Below are 20,388 nucleotides of genomic sequence, written 5' to 3'. Positions count from 1 at the left end.
GAGCTGGACAGGTACTCCCAGTTGGCAGAGGAAGCCCAGACACTGGAAGAATAGAAGAGTATTCAGTGCCTAGGACTGAAAGGAGGGCCGAGGAGGTCAAGAAAAATTTCCAACTTGATCATTAATGGCCATTGAGTCAGGACCCAAACCTGCACTGGTCACATACACGAAACTGGCAGAGAGTGAGGTTGGCCAAGCAACTTGGAAGACATTACATGGGAAGGGACTGAAGGAGGTTGCAGGGCAAGCTGCTATCAAGGGGCTCCAGAGGAAAGCAAGGGAAGACAATGGCAGGAGGGTCCCCTGTGTGCAAGAGGCAGTCACTCTGTGAACAGTCACAGAGGTCTGGACATCAAGGGTGGGGTCCCATACCTCAGCCTCTCTCCTTCATCTCACAACCCACTCTGTCCACACAGGTCAATCCAAGGCCTCCCCCACAGTCACTCTGTTCCAACCCTCCACTGAGGAACTGGCAACCAACAAGGCAACACTGGTGTGTATGATCAACGGCTTCTACCCAGAAGACATTCTCGTGACCTGGAATAGAGATGGCACCCCCATCACTCAGGGTGTGCAGACCAGTAAGCCCTTCAAACAGAGCAATAAGTACGGGGCCAGCAGCTACCTCAGCATGACTGCCAGTGATTGGCATCGTCACAACCTATTCACCTGCCGGGTCGTACATGAGGGAATCACCGTAGAGAAGACCGTGTCCTCTGCATCAAGTTCTTAGGACCCTGCCCCCACAACACCCACAGTACCTTGAGCACATGACTACAGGGAAGTGGTCCTCGCTCCAATCCTTAATGGTCCCAGCCCTTCTCCCTCAATCTATAAACTTTCAATAAATATTCTCATTGCCAGTTTCAAATCCTGTTCTAATGCCATCATTCCTTATCCCAGATGTTGTTTGCGACCTGCTCCAGGTTCTCAGGGTGGGGTAGGGGGAATCTGATACCCAGTGGGAAAGTGGCCCAGCTGGAAAGACTCACAGTCCTCTGGAGCATCGTCAGGGCTAGGCACTTCTCACCCAGACAGCCCTTTTCCCAATCTCTACTGGACCTCTAAGCCTCTACCATGCTGAGAACCCCGGTGCTCTCATATCCCTTGTTTTTTTTTTTTTTTTTGTGTGTGTGTGTTTGTTTGTTTGTTTTTTAATGGCTATAAGATGCATGCACTCACTGGACAGAGACAGAGAGAGAGAGAAGGTGAGAAAGCACACTCCTGGGGGGGGGTGTTTACACTGCAATATTTCTCTACCATCTTCCTTGGGATCTTCAGTACACACACACACACACATAAGCCTAGCATGGTTTTCAAGCTGTTGGATCCAGAATCAAATCATTCACTTAGCCATGCAGGATCCAAATGCCTTAACCACTACACCACCCAAACACCTCAATTCTTCTTCTCCCAAAACACCTACTCATGGATCATCCCACACTTCAAGTGAGTCCTGGGTGTCTGGACACATTTCTGGGATGAAGGGTCACTGTTCAGTGGCTACGGACAGTTCCGAGTAAGAACCCATGTTCCAGTTGTCCCATGTAACAAACTCTCAAGGGATCCAGGTTGTAGGGAATGACACTCGGAAAGGAAAGGGCCGATTGAGAGAGATTGGAGAGACAGCCATCCAGAGGAATCATGGAGGAGTCAGGAGGATCCCAGGTACCCATGTCTAGGCTAGTGGGAGACACAAGAAAGGAGACACTTGAGTAAACACCATGGCCTGAGAGGTAACCGAGGCTAGAGATTCTGGTCACATATGAAGAACAAGGTCAGGGGATCATTTCTCCAGTGTAAAAACCATGATTTGTTATTGACAGGGAGCCATGGTAATGTTCAGAAAGTAAAACCAAAACGTAATTTTTTCAGGCTTTTCCAAAGCATGTTTGCTAAATCCAGTAAATGACAAGTCCCACTTAATGGAACAAATCCAGTTTACTATAGACAGCAGTAGGTCCCAAATGTCCCCCACCTTTGGGAGCTATGTACTCCTTGGAGAGACCGCCATGGTCCATGAGGTAGAGGTACACAGGGCTGGTTTCTCCTTAAGGAGCTGGACGTGGGGCAGGGGAGAGTCTAGGTTACATGAGCAAGGGGCAGGGATCACAACCAGGAAGGGTCTCAACATTTAAAGTTAGGTTCAGGGATAGAATTAGGAAAACGCTATGAACAGAGCTAGAGATGGTCGACCTGGGTGAGGCAGAGGCCAGGGGTAAACGTGAGTAAATGAGCCAGCACACCAACTAAGGTACCAAATGGGACTCATGACGTCCAAGGAGAGTGTATCGGAGTTGGACTCGGGTCTGGAATCAGGGCAGTCACACAAGTTCAAGGCAGAGTGTAACAGAGAATGCCTACTTAAGATTCCAAAGGCTGTTTCATTTTCACTGCCTACCATCATCAACAGTGCCCTTTCTCCTACATTCTGGTCAGTAATGTGATAAGGTTCATCCTCTTCTTATTTTATCTGTGTCATGAGCGAACTATAAAATATGGTTGTAATTTTGTCATTTTTGATCATGAAGAAAGGGATTATCCTTTTGTATCTTTATTGACTTATTTTATTTCTTCTGTGAATTACCTCAGGGGTCCATATCCCTGGGCCCAAGGGGAAACCTTGCTGTACTGCAGGAGGGGAGCAGCGAGTAAGGAGTGAAGTTTCATCTGTGTGTGTGTGTGTGTGTGTTAAGGTTTTGGTGCATATGCTTATTGGAAAGAAATAGAGAGAGACAGTGAGAGGGAAAGAAATGCCCCACCCCCCACCCCAATGGGGATGGCCACGCCACAATCTCTTGTCCTCCATTTTCTTCCTGAGATTACGGGCATGCACACACACGTGTCCAGCATGATTTTCAAGTCTCGGGATCCAGGACTTGAACTGCCTTCATCCATGTGGGGGTCCAGCACCATAAACACTACAACCCCTGCTGCCCTCAATCTCGTGTGTTTTTGCATCCCCTCTCCATCTCCTAACATACCGTCTAAGATTCACTTTCCATCAGATCAGTGGTGGCATTAGATTCTTGGACTAGCGTGACCTTTCTTGTGAACTGCATGACAAGGGATATAGGTTGTGGACTCTTGTAAACCAATCCCCACCCTATCCCCATTGGTGGAAAAATTGTCTTTCCTGTCACGGGTCCCTGGTATCAAAATGGTTGAAGATTGCTGACTTAACTGATTGTTATAGCATCTGCTTTTTCATTCAGTCCGTTGCCAGTTCTTATATATCTGCATCAACTCCTAATTTATCTGGTATATTAACTTCCTATTTGGTATATGTGTTATAAATATTTGTCCCTGGTCTCTTTTATACCCTCTGTTTATGGCATCTTTCACCATAGAACTACTGTCAATTTTTATGTATTGGATAGGTTCAACATTTTCTTATGGTTTCTGTGACATATGCCATGTGGAGAGAGGTCATCTCTATTTCATTACATGAAGCCATTTTTCTATTTTTTTTTCTGGTATGTTCATTGCTTGTTGTGTTTGGATGGATGTTTTTATTTCCACTTCATCTGGACTTTCTTTTTGTGAATGAATAGAACCTGATTTGTTTTCCATATGGAAAGTCAATCATCACATCTTTTTGGAACACAATGCAACTTTTATAAAATCATTGATTGTGCACATTCTCTTTAAGGTTCTCTTGATCTGGTTCTGCATTACTTCATGTTCTTTTTTTAAATTTACATTTTTAATACATTCAATCACATTATTTAACTTACAAGATGATCATTCTCCTCGGTCGAGTTGATCAAAATATAACAACACTACCTCCCTGTCTCAACAATGCTGTCTTCGTATCCCTCCTCCAAATGTTCTTCCCCAGGCCCCACTCCTCCACACACACCACATCTGGCATTCACATCCACCTCTTGTGTTTGTACATCCTTTAGCCCATCAGTTTCAGTTATAGAGTGCGGACATTTGGTATATATTAAGTGGAGACATACAGTGTCTCGCCTTCATAGCTTGTCTTGCTTCACTCAGCAGTAAATCTTCCATATTCTTCCATTTTCTGTCATAAGCCAGGGCTGACTTAACTGATTGTTATAGCATCTGCTTTTTCATTCAGTCCGTTGCCAGTTCTTATATATCTGCATCAACTCCTAATTTATCTGGTATATTAACTTCCTATTTGGTATATGTGTTATAAATATTTGTCCCTGGTCTCTTTTATACCCTCTGTTTATGGCATCTTTCACCATAGAACTACTGTCAATTTTTATGTATTGGATAGGTTCAACATTTTCTTATGGTTTCTGTGACATATGCCATGTGGAGAGAGGTCATCTCTATTTCATTACATGAAGCCATTTTTCTATTTTTTTTTCTGGTATGTTCATTGCTTGTTGTGTTTGGATGGATGTTTTTATTTCCACTTCATCTGGACTTTCTTTTTGTGAATGAATAGAACCTGATTTGTTTTCCATATGGAAAGTCAATCATCACATCTTTTTGGAACACAATGCAACTTTTATAAAATCATTGATTGTGCACATTCTCTTTAAGGTTCTCTTGATCTGGTTCTGCATTACTTCATGTTCTTTTTTTAAATTTACATTTTTAATACATTCAATCACATTATTTAACTTACAAGATGATCATTCTCCTCGGTCGAGTTGATCAAAATATAACAACACTACCTCCCTGTCTCAACAATGCTGTCTTCGTATCCCTCCTCCAAATGTTCTTCCCCAGGCCCCACTCCTCCACACACACCACATCTGGCATTCACATCCACCTCTTGTGTTTGTACATCCTTTAGCCCATCAGTTTCAGTTATAGAGTGCGGACATTTGGTATATATTAAGTGGAGACATACAGTGTCTCGCCTTCATAGCTTGTCTTGCTTCACTCAGCAGTAAATCTTCCATATTCTTCCATTTTCTGTCATAAGCCAGGGTTTTGTTGTTCTTAATGGCTGAACAGTACTTCATGTTCTTTTAAGTATTATAGCTTTAGAGCATGTTTTGATTTCAATGGAGGGAAAAAAGAGGTCATTATTGCTGTTTTTCACTATATTCGTGTCAATTTTCATATGTGACTTTAGAATCATTTACCAAATTTCCAAAAACATTCTCTGGTGTTGTGTTTATACTGTCATGGAACACGATCAATTTGAGGAGAACTGATACACTTACAATGCTCAACATTATCATCCAGGAACATGGTATGTCTCCGTCCACTCACATTTGTATTATGTCTACAAGGCAACTAGTTTTATGTTTGAAATAGCCATGCAAAACTTGGATATTTCATATTGTTTATTCCTAGTGTTTTGAAATATAATTTTATTCAGTTTATAAATTATTCTCGATTTCGTATCCCACGTGGCTTTTGCCTGAAGAGAAGTGTAGAGGATTGACTTCTCTTGTCGATCTGGCATTCTGCCACTTTTCACGCTTGTGTTCGTTCAAATTGCATTTCAGCTGACCGTCTTGTGTTTCAGTTTTTAGTAGACAATGTCATCAGTTGCAAAGAACCATTGTCTTTCTTTCTTTCCTAACATTTATGCATATTTTCCTTCCAATCATCTTTTCATTCTCTAGAATATATAGAAGATATTTAATAACAACAAGAGTAGGCAGACTTGCTTTGTTTCTGATTCTAGTGTTTTGCATTTGAGTATGAAGTGTGTTTAATAGCTGTTTTTAATAGGTGTTGTTCCTTCAATTGAAGAAGTTTCCTTGATAACTTCAGAGAAGGCTGAATTAGATTAATAGATGGATGGATGGATGGATGGACAAATTCGTTTTCCCATGGTGCACACATGTGTGGGTGGATGACTAGAAGATGGATAAGTGGAGCAAATGAGTGGACAGGAAGACAAATTGTTAGATAGAAGGAGTGTCAAAAGAATTGATGGAAAAGAAAAGGATAGATGGATAGATGGATGCACAAATTAATGCATTCATGGTTATATAGATAAAAAGGATGATCTGAGAAATTGGTAAAGGATTTCCATTGACCTTTTGTAAATCGGAGAGGAGTAAAATTTATATTACCATTATGTTGAATTTTTCTATATGTGCAAAACTTAAATAAAGCCATAACCAAGTGGTCAGGCAGCTTTCTGGACTAAACACAATGGCTTATATTTCTATATAAATAAATAATCATGAGAGATTTAAATAAGATGAAGAAGCCTGGCATTCTTCTCAGCATAAACTCTCAGATTGTAACCTGGGTGTATTTTCTTTTCCTTTTGAGTACGTGATTGCTGACTTGTACAGTGGTGGGATGTCTACAGAGCAGAGGGGATTCAAGGAGGAAAATAATTTCCTAAGGCGAGGAATGACCTCATACTTCTGGGCTTGGAGAGAAATCACTGAAATGAGAATATTGTAGGAGAGAAAGTTTATAGGGAATGACTTTAGTTGAGATTGAGAGTCCTGTAGGTCATTGGAGCAGAGACAGGCTCAGAAGGCAGAATATATGTGAACCTAGAGTCAAATTGAGAAATCAGTTTCGGAAATATGGACCTGATGCCTCTAAACACTGGTGAAAGTACACAGTGACAGTGAGAGCCTGAAAGAATAGAGAGAAGACAGGGAAGAGTGTACAGGGCGGTGATTTGGAGGTCGGAAGCCATGCACAGTCCTGAGGAATGAAAAGTGAGGGAGAAGGGTGGTCTCAGACACCAAGGAGAAGAGAAAGAGGCACCCCTTGCAGATATATCAGAGCACTGTGGTGGAACTTTGGCCTTATCCACAATGAAGGCATTATGGCCTGGATCTGAGAGGTTTCGGGAGAAATGAGGATAGGAGCAAGGGGAGCCCCACCATGCCCCAGCAGTCAAAGCAGTGCCTGTCACAAAGCAGTGCTTGGTAGCCATCATCATGGGTGGATAGGTGGATGATGGATGGATGGATAGGTGGATAGGTGAATGATGGATGGATAGATGGACATAGGGATTCATGGAGACAAGGGTGGGAAACAAAGGACAAAGAAATGAATAGAAGATGGATTGACAGGTGGATACAGGGGTAGGTGGGTGGATAAATGGAAAGCAAGCTCTGAGGTTTCCCAAAAGGCTTCATGAGCATGTTGGGCCTCAGCTGCATCCCAAGAAGCAGAAACGAAATCAGAAGAGGCTTCATGTGGGAGCTTCCAGAGTCAGGATATCTCAGCATCTGTGGATCCAGGAAGGAGATGCCCTAGCTGGACTGTGTAAACTTGTGAGAGGAAGGACTGTGAGGTGACTGACAGGATTAAGGAGAGATCGGGCAAGTCCAACCTAGTTCCGGACTAACTCGGCACACTGCCCTGCTGCCTGAGTGGACGGAGTTTCAGGAGTTTGCTGATCACCTAATGTATGCAGTGTTGCCCTCAGCCCTGACAGCATCAGAGTGGGGACGACTAGGATGACTCCTCTGTACAGGCGACACCAGTGTCATGTAGAGGGACAGGCACAGCCTGTGGGCCCAGTCTGATTTGCCTCCAGGCTCAACGGGTCTGGCCACCCACCTGCCCTGTGCCCAGGATGTTGCTCCACCCACTGCAGCCCTGTGACAGTCACACACCACAGGTTTCCTCTAGGGCCCAGGCCCCAGGAGACAGACCCCAGCTACTGGCCCCACAGGTTTTGGTCCAAGTCTTAGTCACTGTGGTTTGTATTCGGCGGAGGGACCCACCTCACTGTCATAGGTAAGTGGCTCTCATGACCTCTGTTCTTTCCACCTCTTTCTTATCCCCCTTTTGGGGCTGCTTCCCTCAGCCCTCTAGCTTAGAGAGTGGAACCTTTTCTTTCTCTATAGTATCTGTGGGAGGTGGGATGCTCTCTGAGATAACAGTAAGAAGGGCCCTACTAGGATAGTCACTATGACATTCCAATAGTCAGATGTGTCCTGGGCCTTGGGGCCTGTTCTCAGGGTCACAAGGGCAAGGTCACTTTTTTCTTCTTTGAGGGCAGATGCTCAAGTGGGGGTAAGTGGCAAGTTCTGTCCTTGGGCACCAAGGCAGCATTACAGAGAATCGCCTGCCCTGCGGCTGGACATAGAACAGAATGGCCATTTTGACTAGAAGCCCACACTGGATGTCCTGGGTCATGGCAGGACTGTTAAACAGGCTTCAGGGTACACAGTGTTGGCCTAGGGAGATGTTGGAGAAGTCTCTGGATCTAGGCTAAAGGTCTCTGGGTTTAACTGGACCAGGAAGACATGAAGACACAGAAAGACTGTCAGATTGGGTGAGGAGACCAGCGTTCAGCCCTCACTGGATAGGCATTAAAGAGGAAGAGTCTCTGAGACAGAGACTCATGTATACCCAGAGCCCCTTACCCTTCAGGCTGAGTTCTCTTCTCGGTCTCAGCATGGGGCAGTATTCCTGATTTCTCAAAAGTCACATTACAGGGAACCAGCTCACAGCGTAATGGCTATGTCGCTGGACTCCAACATAGTCGACCACGATTCGCGTCCCAGACCTGGAGGCTTAAAACTCATGCCAGGCACGTGTGCGTGCATGCCCAAGATCCCGAGAGGAGAATGGAGGAGAAGGGATTGCGGTGTGACCATCCCCCCTAGGGGGTGATTTCTCGCTTTCTTTCTCTATGTCTCTCTCTGTCTGTCTGGTGAGCGCACGTGCCCTATAGCGAAAACCTCTCCCCCCCCAAAAAATAAGTCACATTACACTCAAAAAATAAATAGGAGATCTGAGAGCCACATGGCTGCTAAGCAAAATCAGAACTGGTCAGAAGCTTTTGAGGAGGGCCTGGGGGCTCCTGTGCCTCTGTAATCTTAAGGGAGGCAGCCTCTAAATTCAGCCAAGGTGTAAGGTCCAGTGACCAGGTCTTGGTGCCTTAGCATGATGGTGGAACTTAGAAGAACCCCAGGCATATCAAAGTGGAGCCTATTCAGTTCCCAGAGAGTGGGTGGCTGAAAGTGGACTGCTCCAGGCTCCACGACGTGCTGGGCATAGGCCGAGACCTCCACTCTGTGCCACGATGACCTTCCTGATGAGCTGGACAGGTATGCCCAGTTGCCAGAAGAGGCCCAGGCAGTGGGAAATAGAAGACTGTTCAGTGCCTGGGGCTGGAAAGAGGGCTTAGGAGGTCATGAAAATTTTTCAACTTGATCATCAAAGGCCATTGAGTCAAGACTCAAACCTGCACTGGTCACACAGAGGAAACTGAGGCAGAGAGTGAGGTTGGCCAAGCAAATTGGGAAGACATTACATGGGAAGGGACTGAAGGAGGTTGCAGGGCAAGCTGCTATCAAGGGGCTCCAGAGGAAAGCAAGGGAAGACAATGGCAGGAGGGTCCCCTGTGTGCAATAGGCAGTCACTCTGTGAACAGTCACAGAGGTCTGGACATCAAGGGTGGGGTCCCATACCTCAGCCTCTCTCCTTCATCTCACAACCCACTCTGTCCACACAGGTCAGCCCAAGGCTTCCCCCACAGTCACTCTGTTCCAACCTTCCACTGAGGAGCTGACAACAAACAAGGCCACACTGGTGTGTATGGTCAATGGCTTCTATCCCAGTGACATTTCCATATCCTGGAATAGAGATGGCAACTCCATCACTCAGGGCGTACAGACCAGCAAGCCCTTCAAACAGAGCGACAACAAGTATGGGGCCAGCAGCTACCTGAGCATGACTGCTAGTGATTGGCGTCATCACAACCTATTCACCTGCCGGGTTGTACATGAGGGGATTACCGTGGAGAAGACCGTGTCCTCGACATCAAGTTCTTAGGACCCTGCCCCCACAACACCCACAGTGCCTTGAGCATATGACCACAAGGAAGTGGTCCCCACTCTAATCCTTAGTGGTTCTAGCCCTTCTCCCTCAATCTATAAACTTTCAATAAATATTCTCATTGCCAGTTTCAAATCCTGTTCTAATGCCATCATTCCTTATCCCAGATGTTGTTTGCGACCTGCTCCAGGTTCTCAGGGTGGGGTAGGGGGAATCTGATACCCAGTGGGAAAGTGGCCCAGCTGGAAAGACTCACAGTCCTCTGGAGCATCGTCAGGGCTAGGCACTTCTCACCCAGACAGCCCTTTTCCCAATCTCTACTGGACCTCTAAGCCTCCACCTTGCATAGTTGAGAACTGGGGGGGTCTCATACCCCTTGATTCTTTTTTAATTGCTATAAGATGCATGCACTCACTGGACAGAGACAGAAAGAGATAAGGTAAGAAAGTGAGAAAGCACACACTCCTGGGGGTGGTTTACACTGCAGTATCTTCTCCTCCATCCTCCTTAGGATTTTGAGTACTCATGCACATGTGCCTAACGTGATTTTCAAGCTAATTTAACTGAGAGCAAATCATGCACTTAGTCATGTGGGATCTAGCCACCATAACCACCACACCATTCATACACCCCAATTTTTCTTCTCTTCCATAAACACCTACTCGTGGACTATCCCACACTTCAAATGAGCCCTGGGTATTTGGACACATCTCTGGGATGTGGCCACAGACAGCTCAAGGTAAGGACCCATGTCCCAGTTGTCCCATCTACTAAACTCTCAAGTAGAATCATGGAGAAATCAGAAGTATCCCAGGTTCCCATCTCTAGGCTACTGGGAGACACAAGAAAGGACACTCTTACTTTTTTTTTTTTTTTGAGAGTTTTTTGCTACAGGGCATGTGCGCTTGCCAGAAGGACAGAGACAGACAGAGAGAGACAGAGAGACAGAAAGCGAGAAATCACCCTCCCCCCCCCCAGCGTGGATGGCCACACTGCAGTCCCTTCTCCTCCATTCTCCTCTTGGAATCCCGGGCACCCACACATACGCGCCTGGCATGAGTTTAAGCCACCGGGTCCGGGAGTCAAACCGGGGTCAGATACATGGGAGTCCAGTGACATAGCCATTACGCTAACTGCTGGTCCCAAGAAAGAAGGACACTCTTGAGCAAAGATCATGGCCTTAGAGGTAATGGAGGCTAGAGATTCTGGTCACATATGAAGAACGTGGTCAGGTGATCATTTCTGAGGTGAGAGGACCATGATTTGTTATTGACAGGGAACCAAGGAAATGTTCAGAAAGTAAAAACAGCAAGTACTTTTCTCAGGCTTTTCCAATGCATGCTTCCTAAGTCCAGTAAATGAAAAGTTCCACTCTAATATAATGAATCCAGTTTACTATAGACAGCAGCAGATTCCAGATGTCCCCCATCTTTGGGAGCTCTGTACTATTTGGAGAGACTGCTGTGGTTCATGAGGTAGAGATACACAGGGCTGGTGTCTCCTTAATGAGCTGAATATGTGGCATGGGAGAGTCTAGGTTACATGATCAAGGGGCAGGGATCACAACCAGGAAGGGTCTCAACATATGAAGTTATATTCAGGGGTAGAATTAGGGAAAGGCTGCAGACACAGCTAGAGTTGGTCAGGCTAGGTGAGGCAGAGGCCATGAGTAAACATGGGTAAATGAGCCACACACCAACTAAGGCATCAAATGGGACCCATGATATCTAAGGAGAGTATATCAGAGTTGGACTCGGGTCTGGAACAGGCCTGTCATACAAGTTCACGGCCGAGTGTCATAGAGAATGCCCAGTTAAGATTTCAAAGGCTGTTTCATTTACACTGGCTGATGTCATTAACAGTGTCCTTCCTCCTACATCCTGGTCAGTATTGTGATAAGGTTCATCTTTTTCTCACTTTATCCATCTCATGAGCAAACTAAATAATATGATTCTAATTTTATCACTTTTGATCACCGTGAAAGGAATTATTCTTTTCTATCTTTACTGACTAATTTTATTTATTCTATTAATTACCTCATGGGCCAATGGGAAACCTTCTTGCACTGCAGCAGCGAGCAGTGACAAAGGAGTGAAGTTTCATCTGTGTGTGTCTGAGTGTGTGTGTGTGTTGTGTGTGTTTGTTTTAAGGTTTTTGCACATGTTCTCATTAGAAAGAAACAGAGAGAAACAGTGACAGGAAAGTGAGAAATGTCCCCCAACCCCAATGGGAATTGAACTCTTATTTCTGTGTCTGTATTTAATTTTCCTGATATAGCACTCCCTTGAGAACTTTTTGGAGATCTGGTCTGGTGTTGGTATATTCTTTCAGGTTTTGTTTATCTGAGAATGTTCTTGTCTTTTCTTCCCATATGAAGGATAATCTTGCCAGGTACAGTATTCTTGGTTGAAATTACTTTTCCCTTAACACTTGGAATATATTTTCCCATTCTTTCCTTGCTCACATTATTTTCAATGAGAGATCTGCTATTAGCCGGATGGGATATCTTTTGTAGGTAATTTGCCGTTGTTTTTGTTTGTTTGTTTGTTTGTTTTTCTGTCAATCTTAGTATCTTGTCTTTATCTGTGGTTTTGGTCAATCTGGCTATAATGTGTCTTGGAGAAGATCTTCTTGTGTTAATTCTATTTGGACTCCTTTGTATTTCTTGGGACTGGATTTTTGAGTGCCTCTCTAAGTTTGGAAAGTTTTTTTGCAGGATTTTATGGAATAGATTATCAATGTCCTTAAGAGTCTCTTCACCTTCTGGGATACCAATTGTAAGGATGTTTGGACGTGTGATGGGATCTAGTATTTCTTGTATATTATTCTCATTTTGGGGGCAATTTTTTCAGTCTTTGTGGTGGATTTTTCTAGGTCACCATTTCTATCTTCTATGCTAATCTATTTTAGCATCTATGAATAATCACTCTCCAATTTCTTTTCTTCTTCTTTTTTTTTTGTAGAGGTTTTTGCTATAGGGCGCGTACGCTCACCAGAAAGACAGAGAGAGACAGAGAGATAGAAAGCGAGAAATCACCCCCCCCGGGGGGGGATGGCCACGCCACAACCCCTTCTCCTCCATCCTCCTCTTGGGATCTTGGGCACACATGCACACGCGCCTGGCATGAGTTTAAGCTGCCGGGTCTGGGACTCAAACCACGGTCGACTACATGGGAATCCAGAGACATAGCCATTACACTAACTGCTGGTCCCTCAAGGGAGATTTTGACTTCCTGTATTATAGACTTCATCTTAACAGGTCCATTTGATTCTTTTTAAAGTGTGCAATTCCTCTTTTAGATCTTGCAAGAATTTTATCACCTCCTGGAATTTGTCAGCTCCTTTCTCCTGCCTCTTCCACAGTTCATTGTCTCTCTACTCTTCCATCTCTGTTAGCTTTGTCATTATGAATATTCTAAATTATTTATCAGACATTTACATGATTTCCATTGAACTGTCTATGGAAGGAGAGGAGTTATTCTTTTCCCTGGGAAGAGAGGTATTTTCTTGCTTTCCCATATTTCTTGTGGCCTTACAGAATTCTAGCTATTTGAAGGATGGTGTATTTCTTCCTAATTCTTGAAGTTTCATCTGAGCATTCAGGAGCGTGCTTAAGGAGGTGATTGGGAATCTCTTTCCCATTCCATATTTATCCCTTTGTGCAGCAGATTCAGTGGATATTGAGGAATATTTTAACCCTAATAGTATTGGAATGTTTGGCTATAGTTCCCTTGGATCCATCTAGAAACACAGAGAATGGAGATTGAAAGGAAGAGTGATGAGATAAAAGAAAAGGAAAAGGAAATGAAGAGGGGGAAAAAAAAAGAAACATAGTAAAAGAAAAAAGCATAAAAAATTAATTTTTTAAAAGAAAAAATATTACTAGTTCTCAAGAGCCATGGAAGAGTCTTCTTCTGAAGGCATACCCCTTGTCTCTCCTGGATTAGTGAGAGCACTCAGTCAAAAAAGCGCTTGCACATCTACATTCATTGCAGCCTTATTCATGATTGCTAAGACATGGAACCAACCCAAATGTCCACAAACAGATGAACTCTGCAGAATGAGGGAGTGAGGGAAAACCTCTGGACACCTGCAGCTTGGTAACCAGTAATCAGATGATAGGATATGATGGGAAGTGGGTTCCAAGAACTTTCCAGGGGCTCTTTAGACACAAAAGAGAGTCAGAGAGCTCATCTCATCTGCTCAAGGGACAAATAGAAAGGCCCAGACAGATGCTGCAGGAATGTTAGCAAGGGCAGAGAAGGGCAGGCTAGGGTCAGGGGCCTATGTGGGAGGCCAAGGCCAAGAGGTGACTCAGCATAGGTGATAATCTGAGGTTCAGTTCAGGGGGTCCCAGAAAAGGAAGGGAGTATGTTTCAACAAGTCACCAACCTACCTCCTCAAAGATGTGGGGCTCTCTGAAGAATTCAGTCTTGACACTGAAGACCCCAGGCCCATCTTCACACAAAGAGATCCAGGGATGACCAGAGGGGTTACTGGCAATTTATCTCCCATCCCTACCCACTCTTAAGGTCAGCCCAAGGCAACCCTCACAGTCACTCTGTTCCCACCCTCCCCTGAGGAACTGGCAACCAACAAGGCCATAACGGTATTTCTGGTGAACAAATTATACCCGAGAGACATGACGGTGACCTGGAAGACAGATGGCACCCCCATCACCCGAGACATACAGACCACCAAGCCCTCCAGACAGAGCAACAACAAATACAGGCCAGTAGCTATCTGAGCCTGACTGCTGACCAGTGCCAATCTCGCAGCACATACACCTGCCGGGTCACATACACCTGCCAGGTCATGCACAAGGGGAGCACCATGGAGAAGAGCATTTCCCCTGCACAATGTTCTTAGGGCCCCACCTCCCACTGTATCCCTGGGACCTGGAGCTAATGATGCCAGGGCAGAGGTCTCCCCTCCAACTCTAGTTCTATAAACTCTCAATAAATATCCTAACATCAATTAGAAACCTTGCTCTATTTTTCTTATCTGATTGAATTTACAACTTTCACAATATTCTTAGTGTAGAGTATGGACTCCCAGGATAGAAGCTCACACTCACCATGGAAAATTCCACCACTAAGTGCCACTGTCACCCAGACACCCCTTTCCCAACTGTTCACTAGAGCCACCAATTTAACACAGTGGAGACAAATGTGCTTCCCACCCTCCATGATTCTAATTCTCTTCATAAAGACCTAATGACAACCTCCTGCATTTCCCTCGTGCCCTCTGCTCTGGCAAGGTCTCTGGACTGAAGGCTCTGCTCAATATAGAGGAAGTTAAAGGGCATTCATTGTCCCCCTAATTCAAGACACAATCCCACCTACAGCCTGCCAGAACCAGGAAGTTCCCTGTGCCACTGGGAGCCCTAGTCCAAAAAAAAAAAAAAAAAAAAAAGGTATCCCTGGGAACAGCCCCTGAGATGCAGTTCTGGCCCACCATGGAGGAATGCAGGGCCTGGAGAAAGGGTCCGTGATGGGGGTAGATAAAAGGAGAGACTCAGGAAGTGAAAAAGAAGTTCTTGGGAGCCCAGGTGTGGGCTAGAGGAGCACATGGGGTGAGAGTAGTAATGCCAAGAAACATTGAAGCCAAAGCCATGTTCTGAGAGGAATCCTATTTGAATTAGAAGGAAGTTTATTGTCCTAGGATCCCATGTTCCCATCAGCCAGGCTTCTCTGATATGCTACTTACTAATGCAAGTACACACTAGGAGATGACCATCTGGTCTCCTTCATCTCACTGGCCTTGCTAGGAACTATGTCAAAGGCCACCACCTCAAAGCTGCTGTCCCAAGACCAACCCTCTTCCTTTGTGTCTTGGAAATTTGTAAAACAATGAACTTAAACGCAACAAAAAAAAGACATAGAGAAATAGTTATGATCCCATGTTCCCATCAACCAGGCTACAAGATAACCAATTCATAGTAGATACCAGCCAACCCACAACACAGTAATATCGTCCTTATGCAATATATTTCAACGTTGTAAAAGGCTATTTAACATATTCAGTTAGAGGGCACAGGTCTGCATTAGAGGGAAAGATAGTGAACCACCTTCAAAAGGGTCTGCTCTCACTGCAATGCACATTCCAAGGTCTTTCACTATCTCAGGACTTTGGGTCCCTTGGGCATGATGTCAACCTGCTGGGGTCAAGGGGTTTACAGTACTGTCAGTCATTTTGCCACCAATTATACCAACTGGACGGGCAGCAAATAAAAAGTTTTCAACCAAATTCCAGACATCATATTATCTCACCAGTGCATCATCATTAATGGAGTGTATGGTGCATGTTTTTTGAGTAGCGCAGGTACCACCTAAGTTACTGTTTTGTTCCTTGCAAGGTTGTTGCAGCAGTAGCTGAGCTGCAGGGTCTGAGACCTGTCCAGAGTCTACATGAAGCCCAGGGCCTTCTCTGTGGAAACTGTGGGTTTCTCTGCTCCAGGATTCCATGCAAAGAGATTCTAGAAAAAGGATTAGGTGGAACTTTCTGACAACCTGACTTCCTGGAACAACTGAATCAGAATGTACCCAGTACCCCTGGTATCTGTCAGCAGTCATTGTCTAGGCTAGCCAGAGTTCCGAATTCTCAAAAGACTCATCGGATCTTACAAATGACCCACTCTCTTCTGGAAATAATTCAAATTACTCTCACAGAGGGATATTCCTTGCTGAGGTTTTCTTTTTTGATATTCAACACTCATGTACATCAAATGGCAAGCAATGACAGTGCTGGTATTTCAGCTCAGTTCTATTGCTTTTAGGGGAGAACTGGGTTCATGAAGGGAGTTCCTTCTTGATGTTCTCTATTCACCTAGAAACAAGTTTTATCCATGTACACATGTTGAGTCTTTTAGTTCCTAATGATGACTTGCTTGCCTGCCTTCTTCTCTAGGTGAATTCAGGATCAGGGTGAAGTCTAAATGATACTCTTACATCTCACATGTATGTCTTTTCCTTGAGGACAACCTGTTCACTGGGAGTCTCTTCAGGAGGTCGAGAATCCTGCAATAACAGCCTAGTAGGCCTGGATGGTTTCCTGCTTTCTGTTGGAACAATATGCTCCTTCACACCTCCTGTGCCTTCCCTGCACATTTCTGGAATAGTCCACTGACATTCAGGGATTGTCCCTGGAGTGAGAGGAGCATTTAGTGATCCAGTTTGGTGCTACTGACACTTCCCTTTTAAATGAGCCTATGCCAGATACACCTAAAAAGGAGAAGGGACCTTGAGGGTGACAGCGGTCACTTCTACCTCCTTCCCGGAGAATGAAGCTGCGACTTCTTAATGAAAATTGGTGAGGCCCAGCCTCAAGTGGGTCACTGCCAGGAAAGTTGTGGAGGAGTTTCCTGGAGTAATAGCTACATACAACTGAAGCTTCCTGTAAGCACTGCCCTCTGGGGCAAACAGTCCCTCCCTACGGGATTGAGGACACCCGAGATTGCCTCTTGCATTTCCTCTGAGATTCCTCATAGGAGCAGAGTTATGTCAATTCTATGGGGTTGAGAGTCCATGGCCCCTCAAACAACTTCAGCTTCAGAAAGGAAAGTTCACGGACCTCTTTTCCACAACCAGGCAGTGTTCAGGAAAACACCGCATCTGAGACACTGAAATCCACTGGAGATTTTATTCCTACACATTCCACGGGGAAACCTGTCCCATCCTGACCTTGGAAGGGTGAGAAAACTATGGCCACCCTATTAAGCAGACCTAGCCTGGGGAACTGACTGAGCTTCCTCAATCACAGTTGCAAGTGGAGGCTGATGGGTAGGGGCACAGAGGGTACACAGGCAGGGGTTTTTGTGTGATCCTGTGTCACAGTGTTGGGTGTTCGGCCGAGGGACCAGTCTGACCGTCCTAGGTGAGTCGTTTCCTCCCCGTTTTCCTGTAGTTGCCTAGTGTGTGACAATTTTTGTATGTTTTTGCTCTTTTCTTTGTCTTGTCTTAGTCCATGCTCAGGATATCAGCCTGGACCTCAGCCTCCAGGGTATTGAACTGTCTCCTCCCTGTGAATACTTCTGCTTGCTTCAGCTGGTCACTGTGACTTTTCAGCACTGAACCCAGAGGCAGGGATTAGGTGGGATGGCCTCTCAATCTCATGTCTGTGTGTCTAGCAGGGGTACATGGGTCCCTAAGACCAACTCTGTCTTATCCTTCCCTGTCTACTCTCCTGTCTATCATGAGATTTATGTGTACGTCAGCTAAATTCTCATAACATATGGTGAGGGGCAAACAAGGAGCCCTGAGGAGTGAACACTTGGAGATTTAGATTGCGCCAGAACCCTCCAGGAAAAGGCAGAGAAATCACAGAGCAAATGCTCAGGGACAGATTTCTTGGGTGGTGGGACTCAATATCTAGAACCTGGAACAAGACAGGACATCAAAGGGCTCCCCATGAATGCTTGGGTCTCCATGGACTGGCACAACTAGAAACCTGAGCTAGCCCAGAACTCAGGAAACCCGCAGAAGGAGGACAGAAGTGAAGGCTCTATATTCCAAAGGGCTTTTGGAAGGGTCATCTGAGGACACACGACACGGTTGATGTGCTCTTGAGTCTCTTCAGGACACACTCCCTCCCACGCCTGAATCTTAAGTAGACAGAAGAGCAGAATACACACCATTAAATCATCTGTGCTAGGATCCCAAAGCTGGGGTAGGGTGGGGAACAGGAAGATAGTGTAGAGAAAGAGAGTCAAGGACAGACAGACTGACTGTCCCTGATCCTGCAAGCCCCATAACCTGGTAGAAAGGATATCTCCAAGAGACAGATTTGGGTAGAACAGTCCCCAAATATTCTGGGTCCCAAAATCCCACTGAGCAGAGTCACTTCAGAAGTGTCCACAGAGTAGACCCTAGAGGAGATTCAAATGGTTCATTTCCTCCACTTAAGGATTCAGAGATAGCATCAGATAGTCCCTTAAGACTATCAGGAGGAGGAAGAGGCAGGCAGGTCACAGTCAGACATCTGCGTGAGAGACTGAGGTCAACAGAAGTCTCAGCACTGGTAATGCTCTCAGGTCTAGCTCAAAGAATCCTAAAAAAGGAGGGGAACACGCTCCAGCAAGTCACCAACCTACCTCCCAATAGATGGTGTGGCAATGTCTGGAGGGCTCTGTCCCAGCAAAAGAGCCCTGGCCTATCCTCACAAACCTCTCTTTGGTTGACAAGGTGGACTTCTGGCAACTTACTTCCCTCTCCTCCCCACCCTTCAGGTCAGCCCAAGGCATCCCCACCCCTCCTCTGAGGAACTGGAAACCAACAAGGCCACAATGGTGTGTCTGATGAACGACTTCTACCCGGGTGCTGATGGTGACCTGGAAGGCAGATGGGACCCCCATTACACAGAGCGTGCAGCCTACCAAGCCCTCCAAACACAGCAACAACAAGTATGTGGCCAGCAGCTACCTGAGCATGACTGCCGACCAGTGCTGATCTCACAGCCTGTTCATCTGCCAGGTCACACATGAAGGGAGCACCGTGGAGAAGAGCATGACCCCTGCAGAATGTTCTTAAGGCTCCACTTCCCACTGTATCTCTAGGGCTTACAGCTAATGACCCCAGAGAGGGTCTTCCCTTCAACTCTAGTTCACCCAGCCCTTCTCCCTGAATCTATAAACTCTCAATAAATATCCTAATATCAATCAGAAATCTTGCTCCATTTTTATTATCTCATCGAATTTACAATGTTCTCAGTTTGGAGTACAGTCTGCCAGGAGAGAAGGTCACACTCATTTCAGTGGTGGATAATGCGACCACTAAATGCCATTGTCAACCAGAAACTCCTTACTCAACTGTTCACCTGAGCCACAAGTTAAAACACTTCAGACAAATGTTTCTCCTATCATGGGTGATTCTAAATCCCTTCATAAAGGTCTAATCAAATCCTCTCATTTCTGTTGTTACCTCTACTCGGGCCAGGTTCTGGACTGAAAGGTCTGCTCAGTATATAGGGCATCCATTTTCCTCCTAAACCAATGCACAACTGCCCCTACAACCTGCCAGAACGAGGCAGTTCTCTGTGCCACTAGGGTTCCTAGTCTAGAGAAAAGTTGTCCCAGGGAGCAGTCCCAGGGATGCAGTTCTGGCACACATAGGAGGAGTGAGGGGCAGAGAGAAAGGACCTGGGATTGGGCATCTATGAGGGAAGACTCAGGAAGTAAGATGACATTCCCAGGAGCCGAGCTGCAGGCAAGAGCCAGACACCTGGGGTCTGAGTAGTGAAAGGGAGAGAAATCAAAGCCCAAGCCATGATCTGAGAAGAAATCCTTTTGATTGAGAAAGAAGGTTTGGTGTCCTAGGGTCCCTCTACCTCTCTGAGAAGGTATTCACTAATGGGGATGTCGAATGTTGAGACTTCACTGGGAGAAAAGCATGTGGTCTCCTTCATCTCATTGGCCCTGCTGGGAACTGTGAAAGGCCACCCACCTCAAGCTGCTGTCCAAAGACCAAGCCTCTTCCTTCATGTCTTGGAAATTGGTAAGCAATGAATTTAAAACCAACAACAACAACAAAAAAGACACAAAGGAATAGTAATGATCCTATGTTCTATCAACCAGACTACAAAATAATCAATTCATGGAAGATACTGACCAACCCACAAACAAATCATCTCCCTTACAAAGTATTTTTCAATGTTTTAAGAGGTTATTTAACATATTCGGTT

The 20,388-nt window shown here is 45.3% G+C and overlaps 2 protein-coding genes and 1 pseudogene across 2 annotated transcripts in view; all 3 read left to right on the top strand.

Moving 5' to 3' along the window:
- LOC102497205 (immunoglobulin lambda-1 light chain) overlaps positions 1–733 on the top strand; it is a 51,493-nt gene extending 50,760 nt beyond the window's left edge. The window contains exon 6 of the mRNA XM_027770439.1: positions 417–733. Within this exon, the coding sequence (XP_027626240.1) occupies positions 417–733 (317 nt within the window). The remainder of the gene's footprint in view (positions 1–416) is intronic.
- Positions 734–2,012: 1,279 nt separating this feature from the next.
- Positions 2,013–9,846, top strand: LOC102496786 (immunoglobulin lambda constant 1). The gene is made up of 3 exons (XM_006144880.2): positions 2,013–2,024; positions 7,617–7,662; positions 9,389–9,846. Exons 1-3 carry the CDS (start codon positions 2,013–2,015, stop codon positions 9,706–9,708), a joined length of 378 nt encoding a protein of 125 aa, XP_006144942.1. The 3' UTR covers positions 9,709–9,846.
- Positions 9,847–14,353: 4,507 nt separating this feature from the next.
- On the top strand, positions 14,354–19,351 carry LOC102496350 (immunoglobulin lambda constant 6-like; annotated as a pseudogene).
- The last annotated feature ends 1,037 nt before the right edge of the window (positions 19,352–20,388 follow it).

This window comes from Tupaia chinensis, unplaced genomic scaffold (assembly GCF_000334495.1).
Source record: "Tupaia chinensis unplaced genomic scaffold, TupChi_1.0 Scaffold000137_1, whole genome shotgun sequence".
Taxonomy (NCBI): Eukaryota; Metazoa; Chordata; class Mammalia; order Scandentia; family Tupaiidae; genus Tupaia; species Tupaia belangeri.
This window is presented reverse-complemented; position numbering and strand designations above follow the sequence as displayed.

Coding starts and splice junctions, on each gene's coding strand:
- LOC102496786 (XM_006144880.2), top strand. Junction 7,663..9,388: donor GACCCACCTCACTGTCATAG/GTAAGTGGCTCT, acceptor CTGTCCACACAG/GTCAGCCCAAGGCTTCCCCC.